We start from the raw sequence: 24,083 nt of genomic DNA, 5'->3' as shown, positions 1-24,083 counted from the left end.
AATTCCAGATAATTAGCAATTCAAAATACAGAACAGCTGTGTATGGAGAATTTACTGACATAATCACAACAAATAACCTTGTAAGTGTTAGACTTCAGTGTAGGAAACAGAAATCATTCTGGATATTTCTTTCAGAAAAAGGTTTTGCTGTTGTGTTAGCAGGGAGTTAATTTGGTACTTAATATGTTGGAGGGGCAGGAATTGAAGAAATGAAGCCAGACATCATAACTAGACTCTTGGCTTTAAGGTCACATTTGGAGGGGCACCTGAGTGGCTCAGATGGTTAAGTGTCTGCCTTTGGCTCAGGTCATGATCCCAGGATCCTGGAATCGAGCCCTGCCTGAGTCAGGCTCCCTACTCAGCATGGGGTCTGCTTCTCCCTCTCCCTTTGTCTCTGCCTCTGTCTCTGGCTTGTGCTCTCTCACTCTCTCAAATAAATAAATAAAATCTTTTTTTTTTTTTTTAAAGGTCACACTTGGAAACTGTAACTGCTGGTGCTGCTGTTTCAACCACTGCCAATGCTACAGCCTCCCACACTTAAGAACTTGGAGCCAGTCCATGGACCATGGAACTGACTGCTGCAAAAACTCATGATGCTGGACATGGTGCATCAGCTTCTTTTACCACCTCCATCTCCCTTCAACAGTTTATATGAAAACGATCCTGTACATAGAATTCTAAACCCAACCAATCATAGTACACTACAATACTCAGCCATAAATAATCTTTATGTAAAAATAACATAAACCCTAAATATCAATTTAACCAAAAAGGTAAATTTTTTTACCAACACAAAATGATAATATAAGAAACGTAAATCTTTATCTACCCTAACAGCAAATCGATAGTCTAAAGTTAATGAATTGAAAGATAGCAGTACCTGAATATTATGCAAAATATAAATGCGGAGATGTACAAATTCTAGAACAACTAAAAAGTTGAAAAGGGGGGAAAGGACTTGGGGGGAATAAATACCTTGATATATAGGAAAATTAATTTTAAAAAGACCACACATAGAAAACAAAACTAAAGTCCTAAAAAGAAAATATGAGGGGTGCCTGGGTGGCTCAGTCAGTTAAGTGTCTGTCTTCTGCTCAGGTCATGATCCCAGAGTCCTGGGATCCAGTACCAGGAGCAGGGAGCCTGCTTCTCTCTCTGCCTCTGCCCCTTTCCCTGCTTGTGCTCTGTCTCTCTCTGTCAAATAAATCAATAAAATCTTAAAAAAAAAAAAAAGAAAGAAAATATGAGAGGATATCTTTAGAACTTGGGGACTGTGTTCCTACCCAGAAATGCTAAGGGAAATGAATAATAAATTTGCACAAAAATGAAAAACTTCTTCACTTGTGAGTACATTAAGGTAGCATTAAATAATGTTCTGAAATTGATTATATTATATTCTGAACACACTGAAAACTGTTGAGTTGTATACTTTTAGTGGATTAATTGTATGGCATGGGAATTATATATCAATAAAGCTATTTTAAAAGAGTTAAGAGACAAAATGTAGAAAGAAAGTAGTTGCAACATATATATCAGAGATTTAATGCTTTATGTATAATGAACTCCTTCATTAGAAAAAGGCAAAAAATAGGGAAGTTTAAAAATGAGGTAAAAAGACAACCTACGGGAGAGGAAGTACAAATGACCAATAAGAATATGATAAGATTAGTAATCAGAGAAACCCAAATGAATACAAGAATGAAATATCTTCTTTATCATACTAACAAAAAAGAGAAGTGCTGGTAACACTTAATATTGAGGAGAGTAGGGGAAACTGCTCTCATGCACTAATGGTAGGAGCTTAAAAGTATCAATTGACTTTCCAAAGGGCAATAAAGAAATATTCATAAACAGAAAATGTACATACCCCTTAGCCCCAACAATTCCAATTTTAGTAGTTTCTTGTATCTCAACAATATGTAGAATTATTAATTCAGAGTTGGTAATTGCTGCTGAATTGTAATAGGAAAAAAAAAATGGAGTGACGCCTGGGTGGCTCAGTGGTTGAGCAAATGCCTTCAGCTCAGGTCATGATCCTGGGGTCCTAGAATCGAGTCCCACATAAGGCTCCCTGTGGGCAGCCTGCTTCTCACTCTGCATATGTCTCTGCCTCTCTCTGTGTTTCTCTCATGAATAAATAAAAGGAAAAAAAAGAAAAGAAAAAAATGGAAAAACTTGTGTTTTTCAGTAAGTAAATGGTTAAATAAATAAAATATGTGCACTGATGCCATGAAATATCATGCATCTATTCCGAGAGATTGCACTAGACATGTGTACTGACATTGAAAGATCGTCACAATAAATTATTTTTTTTTCGTCACAATAAATTATTAAGAGAATAAAGTGTGCTGTGAAATACTGTATATGGTGTGTGATCATATTTATGTTTCTTAAAAGTATGAAAAATGTGTGTGGCCTGTGGGAGTAGGTGTATGTGTATAAAGATACACTCTAAATGTTAATTGAGGGGACCTCAACATTCTGCTCCATGTTCTCTTATTTTTACTCACTTAAAACCACCTCTTAATAATATCCAAAATATATAAAGAACTTTTTACTCATTACAAAAAAAAATTAAAATAGGCAGAAGTCATGAATAGATATTTTCCGAAGACATACAGATGAGCAACAGATATATGAAAAGATGCTCAACATCACTCATCATCAGGGAAATCCAAATCAAAACCAAAATGAGATATCACTTCACACCTGTCAGAATGAATAAAATTAAAAATTTTAAAAAAGCATTGACAAGGATATGGAGAGAAAGGAAAACTCATGCACTGTTGGTAGGAATATCCATTGATACAGCCACTGTGGAAAACAGTATGAAGTTTCCTCAAAAAGTTAAAAACAGAATTGCCACAGATCCAGTAATTCCACTACTTTGGGTTTTTCTCCAAAGCATACAAAAACACTAATTCAAAAAGATAGATAGACCCCTATGTGTATTGCCGCATTATTTTTAATAGCCAAAACCAAATATGGAAGCAGCCCAAGTGTCCACTGATAGATTATTGGACAAAGAAGAATATATATATCTATATAGATATATATATAGTTGAATATTATTCTGTCATAAAAAAGTGATTTTAAAAATTAAAAATTGAAAAAAAGAATGAAATTTGCAACAACATGAATGAATCTAGAAGGTATAATGCTAAGTGAAATAAATTAGTCAGGGAAAAACAAATAGCATATGATTTCACTCAGGTGTGGAATTTAAGAACCAAAACAAATAAACAAAGGAAAAACAAGACAAAATAAAAAACAGACTCTTAAATATAGAGAACAAACTGGTGTTTACCAGAGAGGAAGTGGGTGGGAGGATGAGTGAAATAGATAAAGGGAACTAATAAGGTACAGAATTATTATGTTTTGTTTTTGTTTATAAATTTTATTTTTAAGTTGTCCCCACACCCAACATGGAGCTCAAACTCACAACCAGAGATCAAGAGTGGCTTACTCTACTAACTGAGCCAGCCAGGTGTCCCTAGAATTATTAAGTCATTATATTGTACACCTGAAACTACTATAACACCGTATGCTAATTGAACTTGAATTTTTAAAGTAAATAAATATATTTTTTTAAAACCACGTCTTAACAATTTGTTTCTAGTATTTTTAAAATATGAATTCTAAAAAGAAACAGGAGTCAAGTGTCTACTCAGATTGACTAATTAGTCTCCAGAGATGAAGACTGAGTATGTGGTAGTTTTTAAAGCTCAAGAAGTGATTCTGATGCACAACAAAGATTAAGACTTTGGAAAACTGTATAGAAATTTCTCAAAAACTTAAACATAGAATTACCATATGATCCAACAATTCCTTCTCTGGGTACATACTCCAAATAATTGAAAGCAAGGACCCTAACAGATACTTAAACACTCATGTTCATAGCAGCATTATTCACAATAGCCCAAAGGTAGAAACAACCCAAATGATCACCAACAGATAAATGAATAGATAAAATGTAGTATATCCATACAATGAAATATTATTCAGCCTTAAAAAGGAATTAAATTCTGACACATGCCACAACATGGATGAAACTTGAAGACATAATGCTAAGTGAAATAAGCCAGACACAAAATACAAGTATTGTATGATTATATTTCTGTGAGGTACCTGGAATAGTCAATTCATATAGACACAGAAAGTAGATTGATGGTTGCTGGGGTCTAAGGGAAGGGAAAATGGAGAGTTATCATTTAATGGATACATAGTTTCAGCTTGGAAAGATGAAAGAGTTCTGGAGATGGATAATAATAATGGTTGCACAAAAATGTGAATGTACTTAATGCCACTGAACCACACATATAAAAATGGTTAGAATGGGAAGGGTACCTGGCTGGTTCACTTGGTAGAGCATGGGACTCTTTATCTGGGGGTCATGAGTTCAAATCCCATGTTGGGTGTAGAGTTTACTTTAAAAAAAAAAGGTTAAAATGGAAAATCATATATTTTTATACTATAAAAGATGTTTTTAAAGAGTTGAGAAAAATGACACTTTTACCTCTTACTACATGATTTATCTCCATTTATGTCCAGAGCTCCAACCACTATTAATATATTGAAAATGTCCACATTATACTTTTGGGAGAAATCTTTCCTCAAAAGTTAGTCTCAAATAGCTACCTCCACATTGGACACCTAATACCTCAAACTCAAAGTTTTAAAATATTTAAAACAGGGATGCCTGGGTGGCTAAGTGGTTGAATGTCTGCCTTTGGCTTAGGGTGTGATCCTGGGGTCCTGGGATCAAGTCCTGCATCGGGCTCCCCACAGGGAGCCCGCTTTTCCCTCTGCCTCTGTCTCTGTGTCTCTCATGAATAAATAAATAAAACCTTTAAAAACTATATTTAAAACACCATCTTCTTTTCTTTTTTTTTAAAGTAGGCTCCACGCCCAGCATGGAGGCCAACTTAGGGCTTGGACTCACGACCCTGAGATAAGACTAGAGCTGAGATCAAAAGTTGGATGCTTAGCCAACTGAGCCACCCAGGTGCCCCCACCATCTTCTTTTCAAAGTCTCCTGTGTTCTCAATTTCACCCAGTTGCCCAACTCAGAAATCTGAGTCATCATAAACTCTTACCTCTCCTAAACTCAGTCTCAATATTCAGTTGGTTATCAAGTCCAGCTGATATTTTCTTCCAACTGGTTCCTGAACTTGTCTCTTTCTCTCCATCTACAATGTACTACCTTTGCTCAAGACATGTTATTTTTCGCTCAGCTTAAGAGAAGAGCCACTTAACCTGTTTTCACCACCTCCATTATTTTTTTTAAAGATTTTATTTATTAAAAAAAAAGATTTTATTCATTTATTCATGAGACACAGGGAGAGAAAGAGGCAGAGACACAGGCAGAGGGAGAAGCAGGCTCCATGGAGGGAGCCCGATGTGGGACTCGATTCCGAACTCCAGGGCCACGCCCTGGGCCAAAGGCAGACGCCAAACCACCAAGCCATCCAGGGATTCCCCCCCTCCCCCCTTATTAACCACTCCATGCACTCACTGCCAGAGGGATTCTCCTAAAATGCAGATCTAATCATGTCACTCTCTCATGGCAGAAAACACCAACTAAACACTAAACTTTATGTCTCCCTCCATACCATTAACTATAGAATATAGAGTGCCTGCCCAGGCAGAGGCTTCATGTGGCAGCCCACCTTGCATCTACAGGTGGCCCCATGACTAATTTTCTCCAATGGAATGTAATTAGAAATTACGTACATTACTTCCTGGCCAAAGCTTTTCAGAAGATTTCCACTTCTACATGCTGAGTACAGTGGGTAAGATTCCTTGTGAGGCCTTCAAGGGTAGCAGAACTACAGGCATAAGCACCCTGGGTCTCTGAATCACTGTGGAAATAAGCCATCTGAAAACTGGGTACCCTTTCCTCAGACAAATGTGTAAAAATGACCTTTTTGGGCCTCGACTTCATATTTTGGAGTCTATTTACACAGTATTACCCTAACTTATATACTTGCCTAAAATATTTTCAATGGCTGCCTATCTCTTTCCAGTAACATGGTTCACAAAGTCCTTTATGATCTGGTTTTTGCCAATCTCTGCAAATCATTTCTTGCCATTCCCCACTAACTCTTAAGGCCTGGGTGTCCTGAACCACTTGTCAAACTTCTTCATCTCTGGAACATCCAATATGTTACTCCATCTACATGGGATAGCCTCCTCTCTCTTTCTGTCTTTCTTCTGGCTGACATCTCATCATTCTTCATTTTTGAGGACTTAGAGTTTTCAACTCGATCCTTCCACCTACACACATATGTACATGTTCATGAGCACATGTCCCACTGGATTGTATATCCCTCCTGTGTTTTCCTATAAAATTTGTAAATACTGTAACATATTCAATTTACTTGTTTATTTATCTATTTCTATTTCTTAATTGAAGTATAGTTGACACACAGTAATTACAGTAGTTTCAGGTGAACAACATAGTGATTCAACAAGTTTATACATTATGCTGTGTTCACCACAAGTGTAGCTACCATCTGTCACCACACAACACTATTACACTGACAATATTCCTTAATGCTGTACTTCTATTCTCATGACATATTCATTCTATAAGTGAAAGCCCATATCTCTCACTTTCTCTCTCATTTTCCCTAGGCCCCGCCCACCTCCACTCCAGCAATCTTTGGTTTGTTCTCTGTATTTATGGGACTATTTCTGCTTTTTGTTTGTTTATTCATTTGCTTTTTAGATTCCACTTATAAGTGAAATCATGTGATTTGTCTTTCTCTGACTTCTTTTACTTATCATAATACCCTCTAGATCTGTCCATGTTTTCACAAATGGTAAGATCTCATCCTTTTTTATACCTGAGTAATATTCCATTGCATATATATGTATATATGTGTGTGCATATATGTGTATATATATATATATACATGTGTGTATGTATGTGTATATATCTCATATCTTTACCCAACTACCTATTGATGGAAATCTGGGTTCCATTCGTATCTTGGCTAATGTAAATAATGCTGCAATAAACACAGGGATACGTATAGCTTTTCAAATTAGTGTTTTTGTTTTCTTTGGGTAAATATCCAGTGGTGCAATTACTGGATCATATGGTATTTATACTTTTAACTTTTTAAAAAAATATTTTATTTATTTTTTCATGAGAGACACAGAGAGAGAGAGAGAGAGGCAGAGACACAGGCAGAGGGAGAAGCAGGCTCCATGCAGGGAGCCCGATGTGGGACTCGATCCCGGATCTCCAGGATCACACCCTGGGCTGAAGGCAGCGCTAAACCGCTGAGCCATTCAGGGAGCCAGCCCTATACTTTTAACTTTTTGAAGAAACTTCATACTGTTTTCCACAGTGGTTGCACCAACATACATTCACACCAACAGTATCAAAGGGTTCCTTTTCCTCTACTTTCTTACCAACATCTTCAATTTTAAATCTCAACCTCCAACAAAGTGCTTGACCCAAGGGGATACTCAGTAAAGATTTTTTGAAATGAATAAATGAATGATGACTTCTGGACTCTACTGGGTCTTAAAACCCTTATCTAAAATAAAGGGCTAAACTAGGTGATTTCTAAGGACCCTTCCCACTGTAAACTTCTGTCACTTGTATGAAGCGTTATGAAGTGATGTTTTGAATACAGAATTCCTAGACCACATATGTCTGTCCCACTCACTTGATACCTGGGACATACTATTTTTTTCTTAGACATTTTATGGTTTTTATCATGCATCTTGGCTAAGCTGTAAGCTCTTTTTTTGGAGGTGGGAACGTATATATTCTCTCCTAAGACTTCATATGGGCCCTTTTATAAGTAAAATATTCAATAAATATTTGATAATTTTTCAGGAAAAATGTAGTCCCTATTCCAATTCATTAAATCATGATAAACGTTTCAAAAATTCATATCCTATTTTCATAAATATTTGAGAATTTGTTAAGCTTCAGTATTAAGTCATTATCATAAAAATTTCTTCATATTTTTCCTCATTCATTCTTTCAAAAAGAATGTTTTCATTGTGGCAAAATATACACACATAAAATTTATCATTGATCCATTTTTAGGTGTACACTTTGTTGTGCAACCAACACCATCCATCCCCCCAAAATGAACTCTTTCATTTTCCCAAACTGAAACTCTGTATCTGTTAAATGACAATTCCTTTTTCTCCCCACTCCCCAGCCCCTGGCAACTATCATTCTACTTTCTGTGTCTATATGAATTTGACTATTGCAGATACCTCATAGAAGTATAATCATATAATATTTGTCTATTGTGTCTGGATTATTTCATACTGTCTTCAAAATTTATCCATGTTGTGGCATGTGTCAGAATTAAATTCCTTTTTAAGGCTGGGTAATATTCCACTGTGTATATATACCATATTTTGTTTATCCATTTGTCTGTTGATAAATGCTTAGATTGTTTCTACTTTTTGGCCATTATGAATAATGATACCATGAACATGGGTATACAGATATCTGTTGGAGTCCCTGCTTTCAATTATTTGGAATATATACCCAGAAGTAGAATTGCTGAATCATATGGTAATTCTATGTTTAATTTTTGAGAAATTGCCATACTATCTTTCACAATATGTGCACCATTTTACATTCTTACCAGCAATACACAAAGGGTCCAACTTCTCTGCATATTCTCTAACACTTGTAATTTTCTGGTGTCTTTCTTTTCTTCATAGTAGCCATCCTAATGGGTGTGAAGTTATTTTTATCTAAATGTGTTCTGATTTCGCCAGCTTAATGAACTTGCCCTGACAATTATCCAATTCCTTTGTTTTCTCATATAAAACCTGAAATAGTTTACTGATAAATCATTGGCCACTAGCATACAAATATTCAGTATACATTTCAAAACTTAACCTCTGTCAGGACAACTGGATGGCTCAGTTGGTTAAGCCTCCAATTCTTGATCTCAGCTCAGGTCTTGAACTCAAGGTTGTGAGTTCAAGCCCTGCATTAGACTCCACATTGGGCGTGGAACATACTTAAGAAAAAACTTAACTTTGAGATGCTTAGCTGGCTCAGTTGGTTGAGTGTCCAACTCCTGATTTCAATTCAGGTGATGATCTCAGGATCCTGGGATCCAGCCCCTCATTAGGCTCAGAGCTCAGACTCACCACTTGAGGATTCTCTCCCTCTCCCTCTCCTTCTGCCCCTCCTCCTATTTGCTAACACCCTCTCTCTAAAGAAAATAATAAATTAGAAAAAGAAGAGAAGGAGACGAAGGAAATGAAGGGATACCTGGGTGGCTCAGTCAGTTAAGTGTCTGACTCTTGGTTTGGGCTCAGGTCAAGATCTCGAGGCCATGAAATCAAGCTCCACGTCTGGCTGGTGCTTAGCAGGGAGTCTGCTTGGGATTCTCTCTCCCTGCCCCCACCTCTCCCCTCACTCACACTCTTTCTCTTTCTCTCTTTCTCAAATACATACATACATACATACATACATACTTTAAAAAAAGAAAAAACAGTTTTTGTCAGTAAAAATTTTTTAATTACTAGACTTTTTCTGAGAAATTATAGTTACAGAGTTCCCATATACCCCTTCACTTCTTCCCTCCCAGCCCCAACTCTTCCCCTATTTTTAACATCTTGCATCAGTGGGGTACATTTGTTAGAATTGATAAGCCAATATTATTACTTTATTAACTAAAGTTCATAGTGTACGTTAGGGTTCACTCTTTGTGTTGTACATTCTATGGGGTTTTTTTTAAGATTTTATTTATTTATTCATAGAGACAGAGAGAGAGAGAGAGGCAGAGACACAGGCAGAGGGAGAAGCAGGCTTCACGCAGGGAGCCCAACGTGGGACTCGATCCTGGGTCCCCAGGATCATGCCCTGGGCTGAAGGCGGCGCTAAACCGCTGAGCCACCCGGGCTGCCCCATTCTATGGGTTTTGATAAATAGATCCACCATTAGAGTATCCTACAGAATAATAGTTTCATTGCCCGAAAAATGCACTGTGTTCCACCTATTCGTTCCTCCCTCAACCCATTCCCAGGTAATCACTGACCTTCATACAGTTTCTCTTTTACTTTTTCCAGATTATTATATAATTGGAATCATTCAGTACATAGCCTTTAAAGATTGGCTTCTTTCATTTAGTAATTTGCATTTAAGTCTTCTCCATGTCTTTATCTGGCTTGATAGATCATTTCATTTTATTGCTAAATAATATTTCATTGTATGGACTTATCACAGTTTTGTTTATCCAATCACCCATTAAAGGACATGTTGGTCATTTTGGCAATTATGCCTAAAGGTGCTGTAAACAATCATGTTCAGATTTTTGTAAGAACACAAGTTTTTAATTCTTTTGGGGAAATACCAAAGTTTGTCATTGCTGGATGGTGTAAAAGGAAACTTATAAGTAGTTTTGTAAAAACTTCCAACCTGTCTTCCAAAGAGTGTGTAGCATTTTGCATTCCCACCAACAATAAATAAGAGTTCTTGTTACTCTGCATTCTTGCCGACATTTGGTGTTGTCAGTGTTTTGGATGTTGACCATCCTAAAAGGTAGGTAATAGTACCTCCTTGTCGTTTTAATTTGCAACTCCCTAATGATATATGATGTGGAATCTCTTTTCATATGCTTAATATCTCCTTTGCTAAGGTGTTTGCTCAGATCTTTGCCTGCTTTCTAATTATTTTGTTGTTGTTGAGTTTTAATAGTTATTTGTATATTTTGAATACCAGTCCTTTATCTGATATGTATCTGTTTTGCAAGGATTTTCTCCTAGTCTGTGGCTTGTCTTTTCATCTCTTAACAGTGTTTTTTGCAAAACAGAATTTTTTTTAATGAAGTCCAATGTATCTTTTTTGGGTTATGTTTTTGGTGTTACACCTAAGAAGTCATCACCAAACCCAAGGTCTCCTAGATTTTCTTCTCTGCTGTCTTCTAGACTTTTATACTCTTGCATTTTATGATCCAATGGATTTAGGTCTATGATTTACTTTGAGTTAATCTTTGGGTGGTATGTATAGTCTGTGTCTCTATATTCATTTTTTTTACATGTGAATAATTCAGTTGTTCCATTATCGTTGTTGGAAAGGCTAACCTTTCTTCCTTGAATCACTTTTGCTCCTTTGTCGAAGATCAATTGACTCTATTTATGTGGGTTCTCTAGTCCATTCTGTTTTCTATGTCTCTATTCTTTTGCCAATAGTACACTGTCTTGATTACTGTAGCTTTAGAGTCTTGAGATCAAGTAGCATCAGTCCTTGGATTATCAATCCTTCAATATTTTGTTGCTGTTCTGGGTCTTTTGCCTTTCCATATAAACTTTAGAAACAATTCATCAATATCCATGAAACAACTGGCTAAGACTTTTGTTGGGATTGCTTTGAATCTATACAACAAATTACAGAGAACTCACACCTCAATGATATTTAATTTTCTTATCCATGTACATGGAATGCCTCTCCATTTGTTTAGATTTTCTTTGATGTCTTTCAGTAGAGTTTTGTAGCTTTCCTCCTATAAATCTTCTACAGGGCAGCCCTGGTGGCTCAGCGGTTTAGCGCCGCCTTCAGCCCAAGGTGGGATCCTAGAGACCCAGGATTGAGTCCCATGTTAGGCTCCCTGCATGGAGCCTGCTTCTCCCTCTGCCTGTGTCTCTGGCTCTCTCTCTCTCTATGTCTCTCATGCATTAATAAATAAAATATTTTTTAAATAAATAAATCTTGTATATATTTTATTAGATTTATACCTAAGTAATTTTTTTGGTGCTAATGTAAATAGTATTGTCTTTTTAACTTCAAGTTCCAGTTGTTCATTTCTGGTAATAATTGACTTTTATATATTAATTCTACTCAATTATAGAGAACAATCTGATGGTTACCAGAAGGGATATGTGGGGGGGATGGGTTAAATAGGTGTTGGTGATTAAGGAGTGCATTATGAGGCATCTGAGTGGCTCAGTTAATGGGCATCCAACTCTTAATTTTGGCTCAGGTCATGATCTCAGGGTCATGGGATGAAGATCTGCATCAAGCTCCACATTCAGTACAGAGTCTGCTTGTTCCCCTCCCTCTGCTCCTCACCCTACACTCTCTCTCTCTCAAATAAATAAATAAATAGATAGACAAATAAATAATTTTTTTAAAAGAGTGCACTTGTTAGGAGCAAAGGGTGATATATGGAACTGTTGAATTACTGTATTGTACACCTGAAACTAATATAACAATGTATGTTAACTAACTGTAATTAAAATAAAAACTTTAAAAATAAATAAAATTTTATATATACATATAGCATATATATGATATATAGTATATAGTATACATATACATAGTACACACATACATATGTACATATGATATATATGTATAATATGTATAACTATAGCAACCTTGCTATAGTTACTTCTTATTTCCAGGATTTCTTTTATTGGGTCTTTTCTATAGATACAATAATTATCATCTATGAACAGACTTTTAGTTTTTACTCCCCAATTTTTATACTTTTTATTTACCTTTCTTGTTGTATTGGATTAGCTAGGACTTCTAGTATGATGTTGAATAGAAGAGTAGACTTCTTTGCCTTGTTCCTAATCTATATAGGAAAATATAGTTCCTCATCAATAAACTTTTATTACTAATATTGACTAATTTTTCCTTTATGCTCTTTTTTATTAAAAATAAAAAATTGGGCAGCCCTGGTGGCACAGCGGTTTAGCGCCGCCTGCAGCCCGGGGTGTGATCCTGGGGACTCTGGATCGAGTCCTACGTCAGGCTCCCTGCATGGAGCCTGCTTCTCCCTCTGCCTGTGCCTCTGCCTCTCTCTCTCTCTCTGTGTCTCTATGAATAAATAAATAAAATCTTTAAAAAAATAAAAAATAAAAATAAAAAATTGAGGCACCTAAGTGGCTCGGTGGTTGAGCATCTGCCTTTGGCTTGGGTCATGGTCCCAGGGTCCTTGGATCGAGTCCTACATTGGGCTCCCCACAGAGAAACTGCTTCTCCCTCTGCCTGTGTCTCTGTGTCTCTCATGAAGAAGTAAATAAAATCTCTAAAAAATAATAAAATAATAAAATTTTTTAAAAATTGGAACACCTGTCTGGGTTATTTGGTAGACCTTGTAACTCTTAATCTCAGGGTCATGAGTTCAAGGCCCACATTGGGCATTGAGCTTACTTTAAAAAAGTCACTGAGGGTGGGAACCCAGGTGGTTCTGTCAGTTAAGTGTCTGCTTTTGGCTCAGGTCATGACCCCAGAGTCCTGGGATTGAGTCCCACATTGGGCTCCTTGCTCAGGAGGGATCCTGTTTCCCCCTCTGCCTGCCACTCCCCCAGCTGGTGCTCTCTCTGTCAAATAAACTTTTTAAAAAAATCATTGATTTAATTTTTTTAAATTTGTTTGTTTATTTGAGACAGAGACTGAGAGGGAGAGGCATAGACATAGGCAGAGGAAGAAGCAGGCTCCATGCAGGAAGCCCGATGTGGGACTCGATCCTGGCACTCCGGAATCACTCCCTGAGCCAAAGGCAGATGCTCAACTGCTGAGCCACCCAGGTGTCCCGAGTTAAAAAATTTTTAATTGAAAGTTTAGATTAAATATGTAAAAGAAGGAGAATAACTATAACCTATTATTCACCATCCAAACACAATAGAGCAAAATGTGGGTATTTTCTTACAATTCTATATATTGGTTATTGCTTTTATTACATCATTATAATCATACTGACTATTCAATTTATTATCTGGATATTTTTCAGTTAGTTTTTTCTTTTTTAAAGATTTTTTAAGGGATCCCTGGGTGGCGCAGCGGTTTGGCGCCTGCCTTTGGCCCAGGGCGCGATCCTGGAGACCCGGGATCGAATCCCACATCAGGCTCCCGGTGCATGGAGCCTGCTTCTCCCTCTGCCTATGTCTCTGCCTCTCTCTCTTTCTCTCTCTGTGACTATCATAAATAAATAAAAAATAAAAAATTTAAAAAAAAAAAAAAAAGATTTTTTAAAAATCTATTTGAGGATTTCTCTCTCTCCCCCTCTGGCTGTTTATGTGTGTGTGTCTCTCTCTCTCTCTAAAATACATAAATAAATCTTAAAAAAAAAAAAAAAGAGGAGTGCCTGGATGGCTCAGTTGGTTGAACGTCTGCCTTTGGCTCAGGTCATGATTTCAGGGTCCTGACATCAAGTCCCACATCGGGCTCCCTGCTTAGCTGATGCTGCTCCTTCTCCCACTCACCCTGCTTGTGCTCTTTTGCTCTTTTCTGTCAAATAGATAAATAAAATCTTTTTTAAAAATGTTAATGACTCTATGATGTTTTAGCAAATGGAAATTCCATGCCTTACGTAATTATTCCCCTGTGAATGGATCTTTAAATTGTTTTAAATTTTAGGGCACCTGAGTGGCTTATTTGGTTAAGCATCTGCCTTCAGCTCAGTTCATGATCCTAGGGTCCTAGAATCCAAATCCTTGTCAGGCTCTCTGCTCAGTGGGGAGCCTACTTCTCCCTCTCCCTCTGCCTGCCACTCCTCCTGCTTGTGCTCTCTCTCTCTGTCAAATAAAGAAATAAAATCTAATAAATAATTAAATAATTTCAAATTTTTTACTCTGTCATAAATAATTCTGCTATAAAATATTTGCACATACAGCATTTTATGTATTCAGAATTAATTTATTATGATAAATTTCTGCTATTATTGAATTAAAAGATATGAAAAAATCTAAGGTTAATTATATATTGGAAAATTGCTTTCTTTAAGTATTATACAGATCCATGTTTTAATCAGCAATGTCTTACAATCTCATTAACAGTAGTTTTCATCACTTGTTTTTATTCTTGCTAATTTAATAAGAGAAAATATTTGGAGTTTGGGTTTTTTCAGGATTTTATTTTTAGATCATCTCTACACCCAACGTGGGGCTCAAACCTAGAGTAAGAGTTGCATGTTTTACCAGCTGAGCCAGCCAGGCATCCCTAGAGTTATTTTTATATGTATTTTTAATTACTGGTTATTTAAAAAAATTTTTTTAATGAGACAGTTGCACTTCCTCTTTTGCATACTTTTTATTCATGTTGTTTGGCCATTTCTCTAATTTACAGTGTTTTTCTTATTGATTTGCCTGAATTGCTTATATAATAAAAAATTGACTTTTAGATTTGCTCAAATATTTTCCAAATTTGTTATTGACCTTTCAATTTTTTCATATATCTTAATTATAGCTAAATTATTTATATAGGTTCATATTCAAGTATATAAATACCATTATATATATAAAGTATATATTAATGTAATTTAATATTTCATTTTTTCTAGCTTTCTGTAGCTATATATTTTTAAATTAAATATATTTATGAGGATGTGGGATCCCTGGGTAGCACAGCGGTTTGGTGCCTGCCTTTGGCCCGGGGCGTGATCCTGGAGACCCGGGATCGAGTCCCACATCGGGCTCCCGGTGCATGGAGCCTGCTTCTCCTTCTGCCTGTGTCTCTGCCTCTCTCTCTCTGTGTGACTATCATGAATAAATAAATAAAATCTTAAAAAAAAAAAAATAAATAAATAAATAAATAAATAAATATATTTATGAGGATGTAAATTATCACATTTAAAAATTTTATTTTTGGGCAGCCGGGGTGGCTCAGCAGTTTAGCGCCACCTTTGGCCCAGGGCCTGATCCTGGATGACCTAGGATCAAGTTCCATGCCAGGCTCCCTGCATGGGGCCTGCTTCTCCCTCTGCCTGTGTCTCTGCCTCTCTCTCTCTCTCTCTCTCTCTGTGTCTCTCATGAATAAATAAATAATTCTTTTTAAATTTATTTTTAGTAATCAGTTCACAATATATACATATATCATTATGTTGTACATCTAAACTAATATAATGTTACATGTCAATTATATCTCACTAAATCTGGAAAAAGTATTTTATACGTAGTGAATTAATTCCATCAACTCCATTCATTTAATTATTAAGCATTTACTCAGATAAGTGATGATAAAAATTTAGATAACAGACACTCTTGAGGGACACCTGGGTGGCTCAGGGGTTGAGCGTCTGCCTTCCGCTCAAGGTGTAATCCCGGAGTGCGGGGATCGAGTCCCACATCGGGCTCCCCGCAGGCAGCCTGCTTCTCCCTCTGCCTGTGTCTTCGCCTCTCTCTGCAGCCCTCATGAATAAATAAATAAAATCTTAAAAAAAAAAAAAAAAAAAAGAGAGAGAGACATTCTTGAAGTCTGGTGGAGGAGATAAACAATTCTCGGATTATGTGGTAAATGCAGTGATAGAAGTATACATACTATAAAATAGGCACTATAATTCAACTTTAGTGACTACTAGGCCCCATATATTCCATAGAGACCAAACAGTAATGTCCCCTGTTTTTGGGATCCCTGGGTGGCGCAGCGGTTTGGCGCCTGCCTTTGGCCCAGGGCGCGATCCTGGAGACCCAGGATCGAATCCCACGTCAGGCTCCCAGTGCATGGAGCCTGCTTCTCCCTCTGCCTGTGTCTCTGCCTCTCTCTCTCTCTCTCTTTCTGTGTGACTATCATAAATAAATAAAAAAATTTTTTAAAAATGTCCCCTGTTTTTAAAGAGAGACCAAGAGAGAAATTTAAGTCAAAAAGGAGTTATAAATTTATAGTGTGATGAGTGTCATAACAGAGAAAGTATGGGCTGCCATGGAAACATGGAACAAGGAGATATATCTATATCAAATCCAACTGTCTTATTTCCTCTCTGGCTGCCTGAGGACTAATCACAGTCATGAGCAACATGGTTATTGTCCAGACCAGGAAGTTCATGACCAACTGACTACTTCACCCAAGGAATACAACAGTCCCTAAGACAAAAATTCAGGAAAAACTAACCCAAATGTACAAGACTGCACCAGATGTCATCTTTGGATTTGGATCCAGAGCCTATTTTGGTGATGGGAAGACAACTGGCTTTAGCATGATTTATGATTTCTTGGATTACACCTCCAAAAAATGAACCCAGATATAGACTTGTAGGACACCGCCTGTATGAGAAGAAACAGACATTCTGCAAGAACAGAATGAAATCAGGGGGATTGCAAAGGCCAATGTTGGTGCTGGCAAAAGTGAACTGGAGATCAGACACAGAAGGAGTAAAGATTCTATAATGACTTTATCTACAGTGATTGTGTGGATTTTTCACAAGAGGATTAATAACACTATAAATTTTTGAAATTTGAATAAATAAGTAATTCAAAACAAACTAGGAAATTGGAAAGTCTTGCTAGAGGAGGTACTGCAGTTTTGAAGAACACATAGACATGGGCTAGACAAAGAGGGGGACACATCCTATGCAGAGAGCACACATATCAAGACACAGGATGTGAGCCCTCCACATGTGTCCAACTTATTAAAAATTGTTTGTTATGGCTGAAGGGAAGTGTATGACATGTTAAGCAAAGAGAAATGAAGTTCAAAATGTGGGCAGGAGCCAGAATATAGCATCTTTTGTGCTAAATCTTAGCGTCACTTTCTGAAGAATCTTTCCTTTTCACATAGAAATAAGAATAATGTTTATTGAGCAATTATTATATGTCAGGGTCTCTTCTAAGTGCTTTAAGAGTATTAAGTCACTTAATTCTCACAATTAACCATGCAGTAGATACTAGTATTGCACCTTTTCTTACATCACAGGAAACATTGGGGTGCAGAAAGGTTAAATAACTTATCCCCAGTCACACAGCTGTATTTCAACTCAGGCAGTCTGATTCTAGAGGCCAAACTCTTAACCACTCTGCCTTTCATTATTATGGGATACTTCAAATATTTAAAAGATTAAATTTTTAGAAAGTTATTTAGAGCCTCTGGATTATGTAGAGTATTCTCTTTCTACTTATTCCAGAATCATGTTGTTTCAGTTGTGCTTTTTTCTTCATATCTAAAGGTAATCTATGCCTTCACTATTTTTCTTTTCAGGGTTTTTTTTTCTTTGCTTTTCTTTTGGGTAATTATTGCCTATTTATTCGTCAAGTGAACACTTACAATAATTTTGTTGAACTAAAATTTGGGATTAGAGGATTGAGGTCAAAGGTGCATTTAAATTTATAAATTAAATTTGTCCACTCCGAAAGTGTTATATATTTCTGCATTCACTTCTTTCAAGTTTATTGATACACTTCTATAATTTTCTTAACATAGGTAGCATTTGACAAGGTTATTCTTAAACATGTAATTTCTGTGGTAGTATAATATCTTTTTTTTTTAAGGTTTTATTTCTTTATTTGACAGAGAGAGCACAAGCAGGGGGAGAGGCAGAGGGAGAACGAGAAGCAAACTCCCCACTGAGCAGGGAGCCCATCGTGGGGCTGGATCCCAGGACCCTGGGAAGGCAGATGCTCAACCGGCTGAGCCACCCAGGTGCCCTGGAAGTGTAACATCTTATTGTGTTTTCTAATTCTGTATTATCGACATAGAAGAATGCTATTTCTTTGTAATGCTTCTCCTGAAACGTGAAAGAATAATATAACCACGCAAAAACTATAAAAATAGGAGGAGTATACACTTTATTCAGTAATGTTCGAAACATTTAGGAAAGATCTGGGTCAATATGAAAGACTTACAAAGAGAATATGGCATTTTTACTGATTGTTTATCTGTGTTTTAGTCACACATTCAAACTACTGTCAGTGGTGCATTTTCATATCACTTTCCCCATAGTAAGAGAGAAGGAAACGTGTTGGTGAGCGTAGTAGAGCCACCTCCCTCAAATTACGTTGCTCTCCATGACCCATCCTAAGTCTCACAGTTCAAGCTAATCATTGACAGAGCTTTACAATCACAAGCTTTTACTGAAGCGTTGATAAGACAGGCGAGCAGTTAGTGGCAAATGAAGCCAGGCTGTGCGGCTGGATCTCCAGGGAATGAATGGATTTTCTTCAGCACCGATGAAAGCAACACACACTATAGGAAAACAATGTGCAACCACGGGCTACAGAGATCTGTCATCCTGTCAGCATTTATTCTCCTAGGAGCTGTTCCTGGATTCTCTGGAGACGGAAGAGCTATATGGTCTAAAAATCCTCATTTTAGTCCGGTAAATGAAAGTCAGCTGTTTCTCTATGACACTTTTCCTAAAAACTTTTTTTGGGGCGTTGGGACTGGAGCATTTCAAGTGGAAGGGAATTGGAAGACAGATGGAAAAGGACCCTCTATATGGGATCATTTCATCCACACACACCTTAAAAATGTCAACAGCATGAATAGTTCCAGTGACAGTTACATTTTTCTGGAAAAAGACCTATCAGCCCTGGATTTTATCGGAGTTTCTTTTTATCAATTTTCAATTTCCTGGCCAAGGCTTTTCCCCGATGGAATAGCAGCAGTTGCCAACGCAAAAGGTCTCCAGTACTACAATTCTCTTCTCGATGCTCTAGTACTTAGGAACATTGAACCTATAGTTACTTTATACCATTGGGATTTGCCTTTGGCACTACAAGAAAAATATGGGGGGTGGAAAAATGAAACCATAACGGATATCTTCAATGACTATGCCACCTACTGTTTCCAGACGTTCGGGGATCGTGTCAAATACTGGATTACAATTCACAATCCATATCTAGTTGCTTGGCATGGGTATGGGACAGGTATGCACGCGCCTGGAGAGAAGGGAAACTTAGCAGCTGTCTACACTGTGGGACACAACCTAATCAAGGTACTGTACAGCTGGCTTCGGGTTATAGCTTCAGAATGAAAGAAACACTAAGAAATGTATCTTCTATTTAAATAATTCTTTTTATTGACACCAACTCAACTAATTGGGATCTAACTCACAAGTTCTAGCCTCAAATTCACATTTAAGCTTGTGTTGTATTTATCTAAGCTCTGAATAATGTATTAAGCCACTTATTTTCCTCAAATGTGCTTTTAAAATTTTGCAACTCTTAAAATCTACAAGTATACATTAGAGTGTGAGAACATGAGTTTACTTTCATTCTGTGAAAAAACAGTACTTTACAAACCTAATTGCTGAAACCCTTTTCTGACAACATGCAACCATTTCAGAATTATTTTACGGCTGGCCATTTCCAATCACTGTTTGTTGTCAGTATTGCTATTCTTGATGATACTCAGCAATAATAAGCTAAATACATGGTAACTAACTGATACATATTAATACAGGAATTGAGATAAATGTACTTCACTGTTGGTTTTGTCTGTATTACATGGCAGAGAAGATGAGGTTAACTCTTCTAGGAGTTACAATTAAACTAAGAATATAAAAGCTGGGAAGAATATGCTCTACTCAGAATGTTTTATTTTATTTGTTTTTATTTATTTTTTTTTACTCAGGATGTTTTAAAAGCTAGAGTTAATGCTGGGAGATGTTAAAATTACTAAAACAGTGGTGAAAATGTAAGCAAATAATGGCAAATATTGGCTCAATGCTTACTATGTGCCAAAGACTATATTAAGCATTCTGTGTACATTATCACATTTAATCCTCATGATAACTTTATGAACTAGGTCCTATTAGTATCCCCATGTTAAAGATAAGGAAACTGAAGCTTAGTGGAATTAAATAAAATTCATTTATAAATGACAACATAATTAAACACCAAATGTATTAAGAATGTTTTTAAAAGAGCAATCTTTCAGGGATTTTGAAAAGACTTCACCTCACTTCCAGGCTAATATCTAGAATCAGGTTTGACTTTTTGAGTCAAATAATTTCCTTGGGGAAAATAAATTACTCTGGACATCTGTTATGTTTTGAAAATGAAAACACTTTATTTGGGTTTCATAATGTGCTAGGAGGAGTAATTTGATTTTTTATAATCAAATAGGAAATGCACAGAAGTAGAAAAAATGTATAGGAACATAAAATTATTCCGTGTCTAAATTTGCACATAGAAAAATATCTGCCCATTCTTTTCTTTTTGAACTTTCTGGGCTACTATACATGTGTGTCATACTATGGTTTAGTCACATCTGCTTTTGCAGTAAACAGATTGCATTATGATTTCAAGGTCACTTACATATCTTTGATTAGGGCTGTCTATAGAAGAAATGATTAATGTGAGAGTGTACTGTGATTTGGCAAGGAGGACTTTAAAGGGGAGAAAACTTATAGCTATGAAGATTATATATATATATATATGACAGAAAAATATTCCTTTTATCTAGTTCTTTAAATTATGAAAACTTATACATTTGTATATACTACATGCTAGTGTAGATTGAGAAACATCAGATTGTACCAGAGGCTATAGAGCAAAAAAGTTAAATTCCTCTCTCCCTCTCCACCCACCAATCCCAACCTCAAGGAAGCTACTGTTGATGGTTTCTGATACAGTTTTTTTAAAGTTAAATAGGCAAATACATGCACATGTAGGTTTAGTGAGCCTTATAAAGAAAAATGTTCTGAATTGTTGAAAAGTTTTCAGTTACCTGGAAAAAGGTTAACAATTGGAATTTTCATGAACACTATGTTTTGGGGGTTAATTTAAAACCTTCAAAACTGGCTATCTGATTTTAAAAAACACACAGGAAAAGTGGTAACTAGCAAATAGACATTGCTTTCAAATTTAACATATAAAATGCCGTATTTTCAAATGTTTTTCATTTTCCCCTCATTCGAGATGAATTCTGCCTTTAACACAAAATTAGCGCTCTCTGATGGTGAAATAAATTTTATTGTTCTAAATTAAGGGATTACATTTTTTGATTATTGCGTTTTCCAAATAATTTCTATCTCTTTAAAATTTCTAAATCACTAACCTAATTAAGGAGTGGAAGGAGTCTCTTGAAATCAGTCAGAAAGTGAAATATGCTTCATAACCCAGTGACATATAGCTCCAGAGAGAAATCTTGCAATGGTTTGGTAGCCCGGCATGACCTCCTCTTGCCCATTTGTTCCTTCTCTCTTCTTCCTTTAACATGGAAAAGATACATTTGACATTTTATGTTGCAATCAGGTATTTTTTTTCCTTATTCTGCCCCCTGTGGCCCAGAAACAGCATTCTTGGGGATTGGTTTTTAGTCCAAGTTAACACATTTTACTGAGTTAAAAAAACAGGCTAACATACAAGTAAATTCACTTTATTTCCCCCTCCTCTGACATTGAAAAGATTTCATAGTGGCTGTTGGGGTCTCTCTAGTTCTGGGACAACCTTGAAAAAACTCCATTTCAGTATGCAGAGTCCTGGTTTGGAGGAAACCTGAAAGGCCTAGCCAGTTCTGAGATGGATCTGGAACTTAAATTTCAACTTTATTGCAGATTCAGTGATTACCGTGAGTCTAAGACTCAGGTGTAAAAAAAAAAAAAAAAAAAAACCCTGCCATAATCACACCTACTAATGGATGCTCCACTCTGAATTTTGAACAGTATTTGGAACAGAAAGAGAGAGTACATTTTTTGACTTCCCCATCTCTAAGCATGGTAATCATGGTTTTAAATATTATCTGTAATTTTGACAACAATTATTATCCCTGTTTTATCACAGAGTGATTATTTCTAACATGCATCATGTTCCTGCCTTGCATAAAATCCATGAAGTGACTCTCCAAAGCTTTTTGGGACTTAAGTCCTGATTTTTCATCAAGAAACTCAACCCACAACCTTGGCCTCCATTTCAGCCTCCTTCCTGGCCACACTCTCCCATGTCCATCACTAATGCCAACCCCTTGTACTCCATATTCCACTATGATGCACTACTAGCAGTATCTCGGTTTTACCTCACTATTTCTCCCCATTCAGTCTTTGCCAGTGTTCTATCCAGTGAGGTTGCCCTTTGTACTCCTTACTTCACTCATCTAATGTCCTTCCAGACTTAGTTTAGGCAGTCACCACCTCTAAGTTATCCTTGACCTGTTAGGTTAGTGTCCACCCTAAAGACTCCCACAGTGAGTTGTGCTTGCTTCTACCTTAGCACTCATACCATCTGGTACTCTTCTGTCTCCCCAAGTAGCCTCAGAGCTCCCTGAAAGGAAAGACTGTTCTTTGTGTTTGTGTTTCTAGCACCCAGCACACAATATTAGGTACATGCTAGGTAGAAATGTTGGTTGAGTGGGTGGTTCAGGATTTCTATCTTAAACCTTGTAATCTAAAAACCAATCTCAAGTTTGAAATTCACATTTTGTTGCACTATGGCTGATTCTTGAAATATTGCCTATGTTAATCCACTGGTATATTAGTCAGGACTTCTTGGTTGTGAGTGACAGAAACCTAATTCAAGTTGGCTTAAGCAAAAATGAACAATTTCCTGGCTCAGGAACCAAATCACAGGGATGAATGGACCCAGTAATGAGGACACTGCCAGAAGCTCTTTATCTCGATCTCTAGGGTCCTTTTCTTCTTGGGGGGTTGGCATGATTCTCTCTTTTGTAGAGGAAATATTTCTTTCAGATTCAGCTTTTAAAACCCCAGAGACAATGGGGGGTGGGGAGGGGGCACCTGGGTGGCTCAGTTGGTTAAGCGGTTAAGTGTCTGACTTCGGCTCAGGTCATGATCCCAGGGTCCTGGCGTTAATCCTCCGCTTCTCTCTCTGCTCGTCCCCCTGCTCATGCTATCAGGTGCACTCTCTCATAAATTAATTAATTAATTAATTTCCAGAGACAGATTCCAGCCTATGTGGCCGACTGCTCTAAAGCCCCAAGGTTTCACATTAGTAAAGGCAGTTAAGATATCTGTTTTCTTTCTATTTTTATGGCCATAAATAGGCATAATAATTTAAGTCCCCCTCCGCTTAAAAGGGAACGTCTGAGAGCCTCTGAGTAAGCATGCACAGAGGTTAGGGAAGATGAGTTTGCTCATATGACGGTAAGTCATTCAGTTTATTGCTCCACAGAATAGCTTCCATGATAGTTTTGACTTCACCACTTCAAATTTGTGTCTTTCATAGACGTGTACTGTTTACAGAGTACCAGGATTTCTCAACCTCAGTACTATTGACATTTGGGACCAAATAATTCTTTTTTGGTGGGGTGTCCTATGCGTTGTAGAACGTTGAACGGTGTCCCTGGACTCAACCCACTAGATGACAGCAACACCCTGGTCTCCAGGGTTGTGACACCAAAATTGTCTCCAGACTTTGCCAAATGTCCCCAGCAAGTGGGAGGTACATACAACTCCTCTCCTTTCCCT

At 36.9% G+C, this 24,083-nt stretch overlaps 2 protein-coding genes across 3 annotated transcripts in view; both read left to right on the top strand.

The window, feature by feature from the left end:
• The window catches only part of WDR19 (WD repeat domain 19), a 175,577-nt gene extending 174,335 nt beyond the window's left edge, over positions 1 to 1,242 (top strand). The window contains exon 38 of the mRNA XM_077879342.1: positions 469 to 1,242. The gene's annotated coding sequence lies outside the window, so the exon portion shown is untranslated. The remainder of the gene's footprint in view (positions 1 to 468) is intronic.
• A 17,470-nt stretch (positions 1,243 to 18,712) lies between these two features.
• Positions 18,713 to 24,083, top strand: part of KLB (klotho beta) — a 36,393-nt gene continuing 31,022 nt past the window's right edge. Inside the window, exon 1 of one of the 2 annotated variants that reach the window (XM_077879222.1) lies at positions 18,713 to 19,652. In XM_077879222.1, the coding sequence (XP_077735348.1) occupies positions 18,828 to 19,652 (825 nt within the window). In that variant the 5' untranslated portion in view covers positions 18,713 to 18,827. The remainder of the gene's footprint in view (positions 19,653 to 24,083) is intronic. The other variant, XM_077879216.1, reaches the window with a different exon arrangement.

Source organism: Canis aureus, chromosome 2, assembly GCF_053574225.1.
Source record: "Canis aureus isolate CA01 chromosome 2, VMU_Caureus_v.1.0, whole genome shotgun sequence".
NCBI classification, from domain to species: Eukaryota; Metazoa; Chordata; class Mammalia; order Carnivora; family Canidae; genus Canis; species Canis aureus.
Note: the sequence above shows the minus strand (reverse complement) of the source record. Positions and strands in the feature narration are given on the sequence as shown.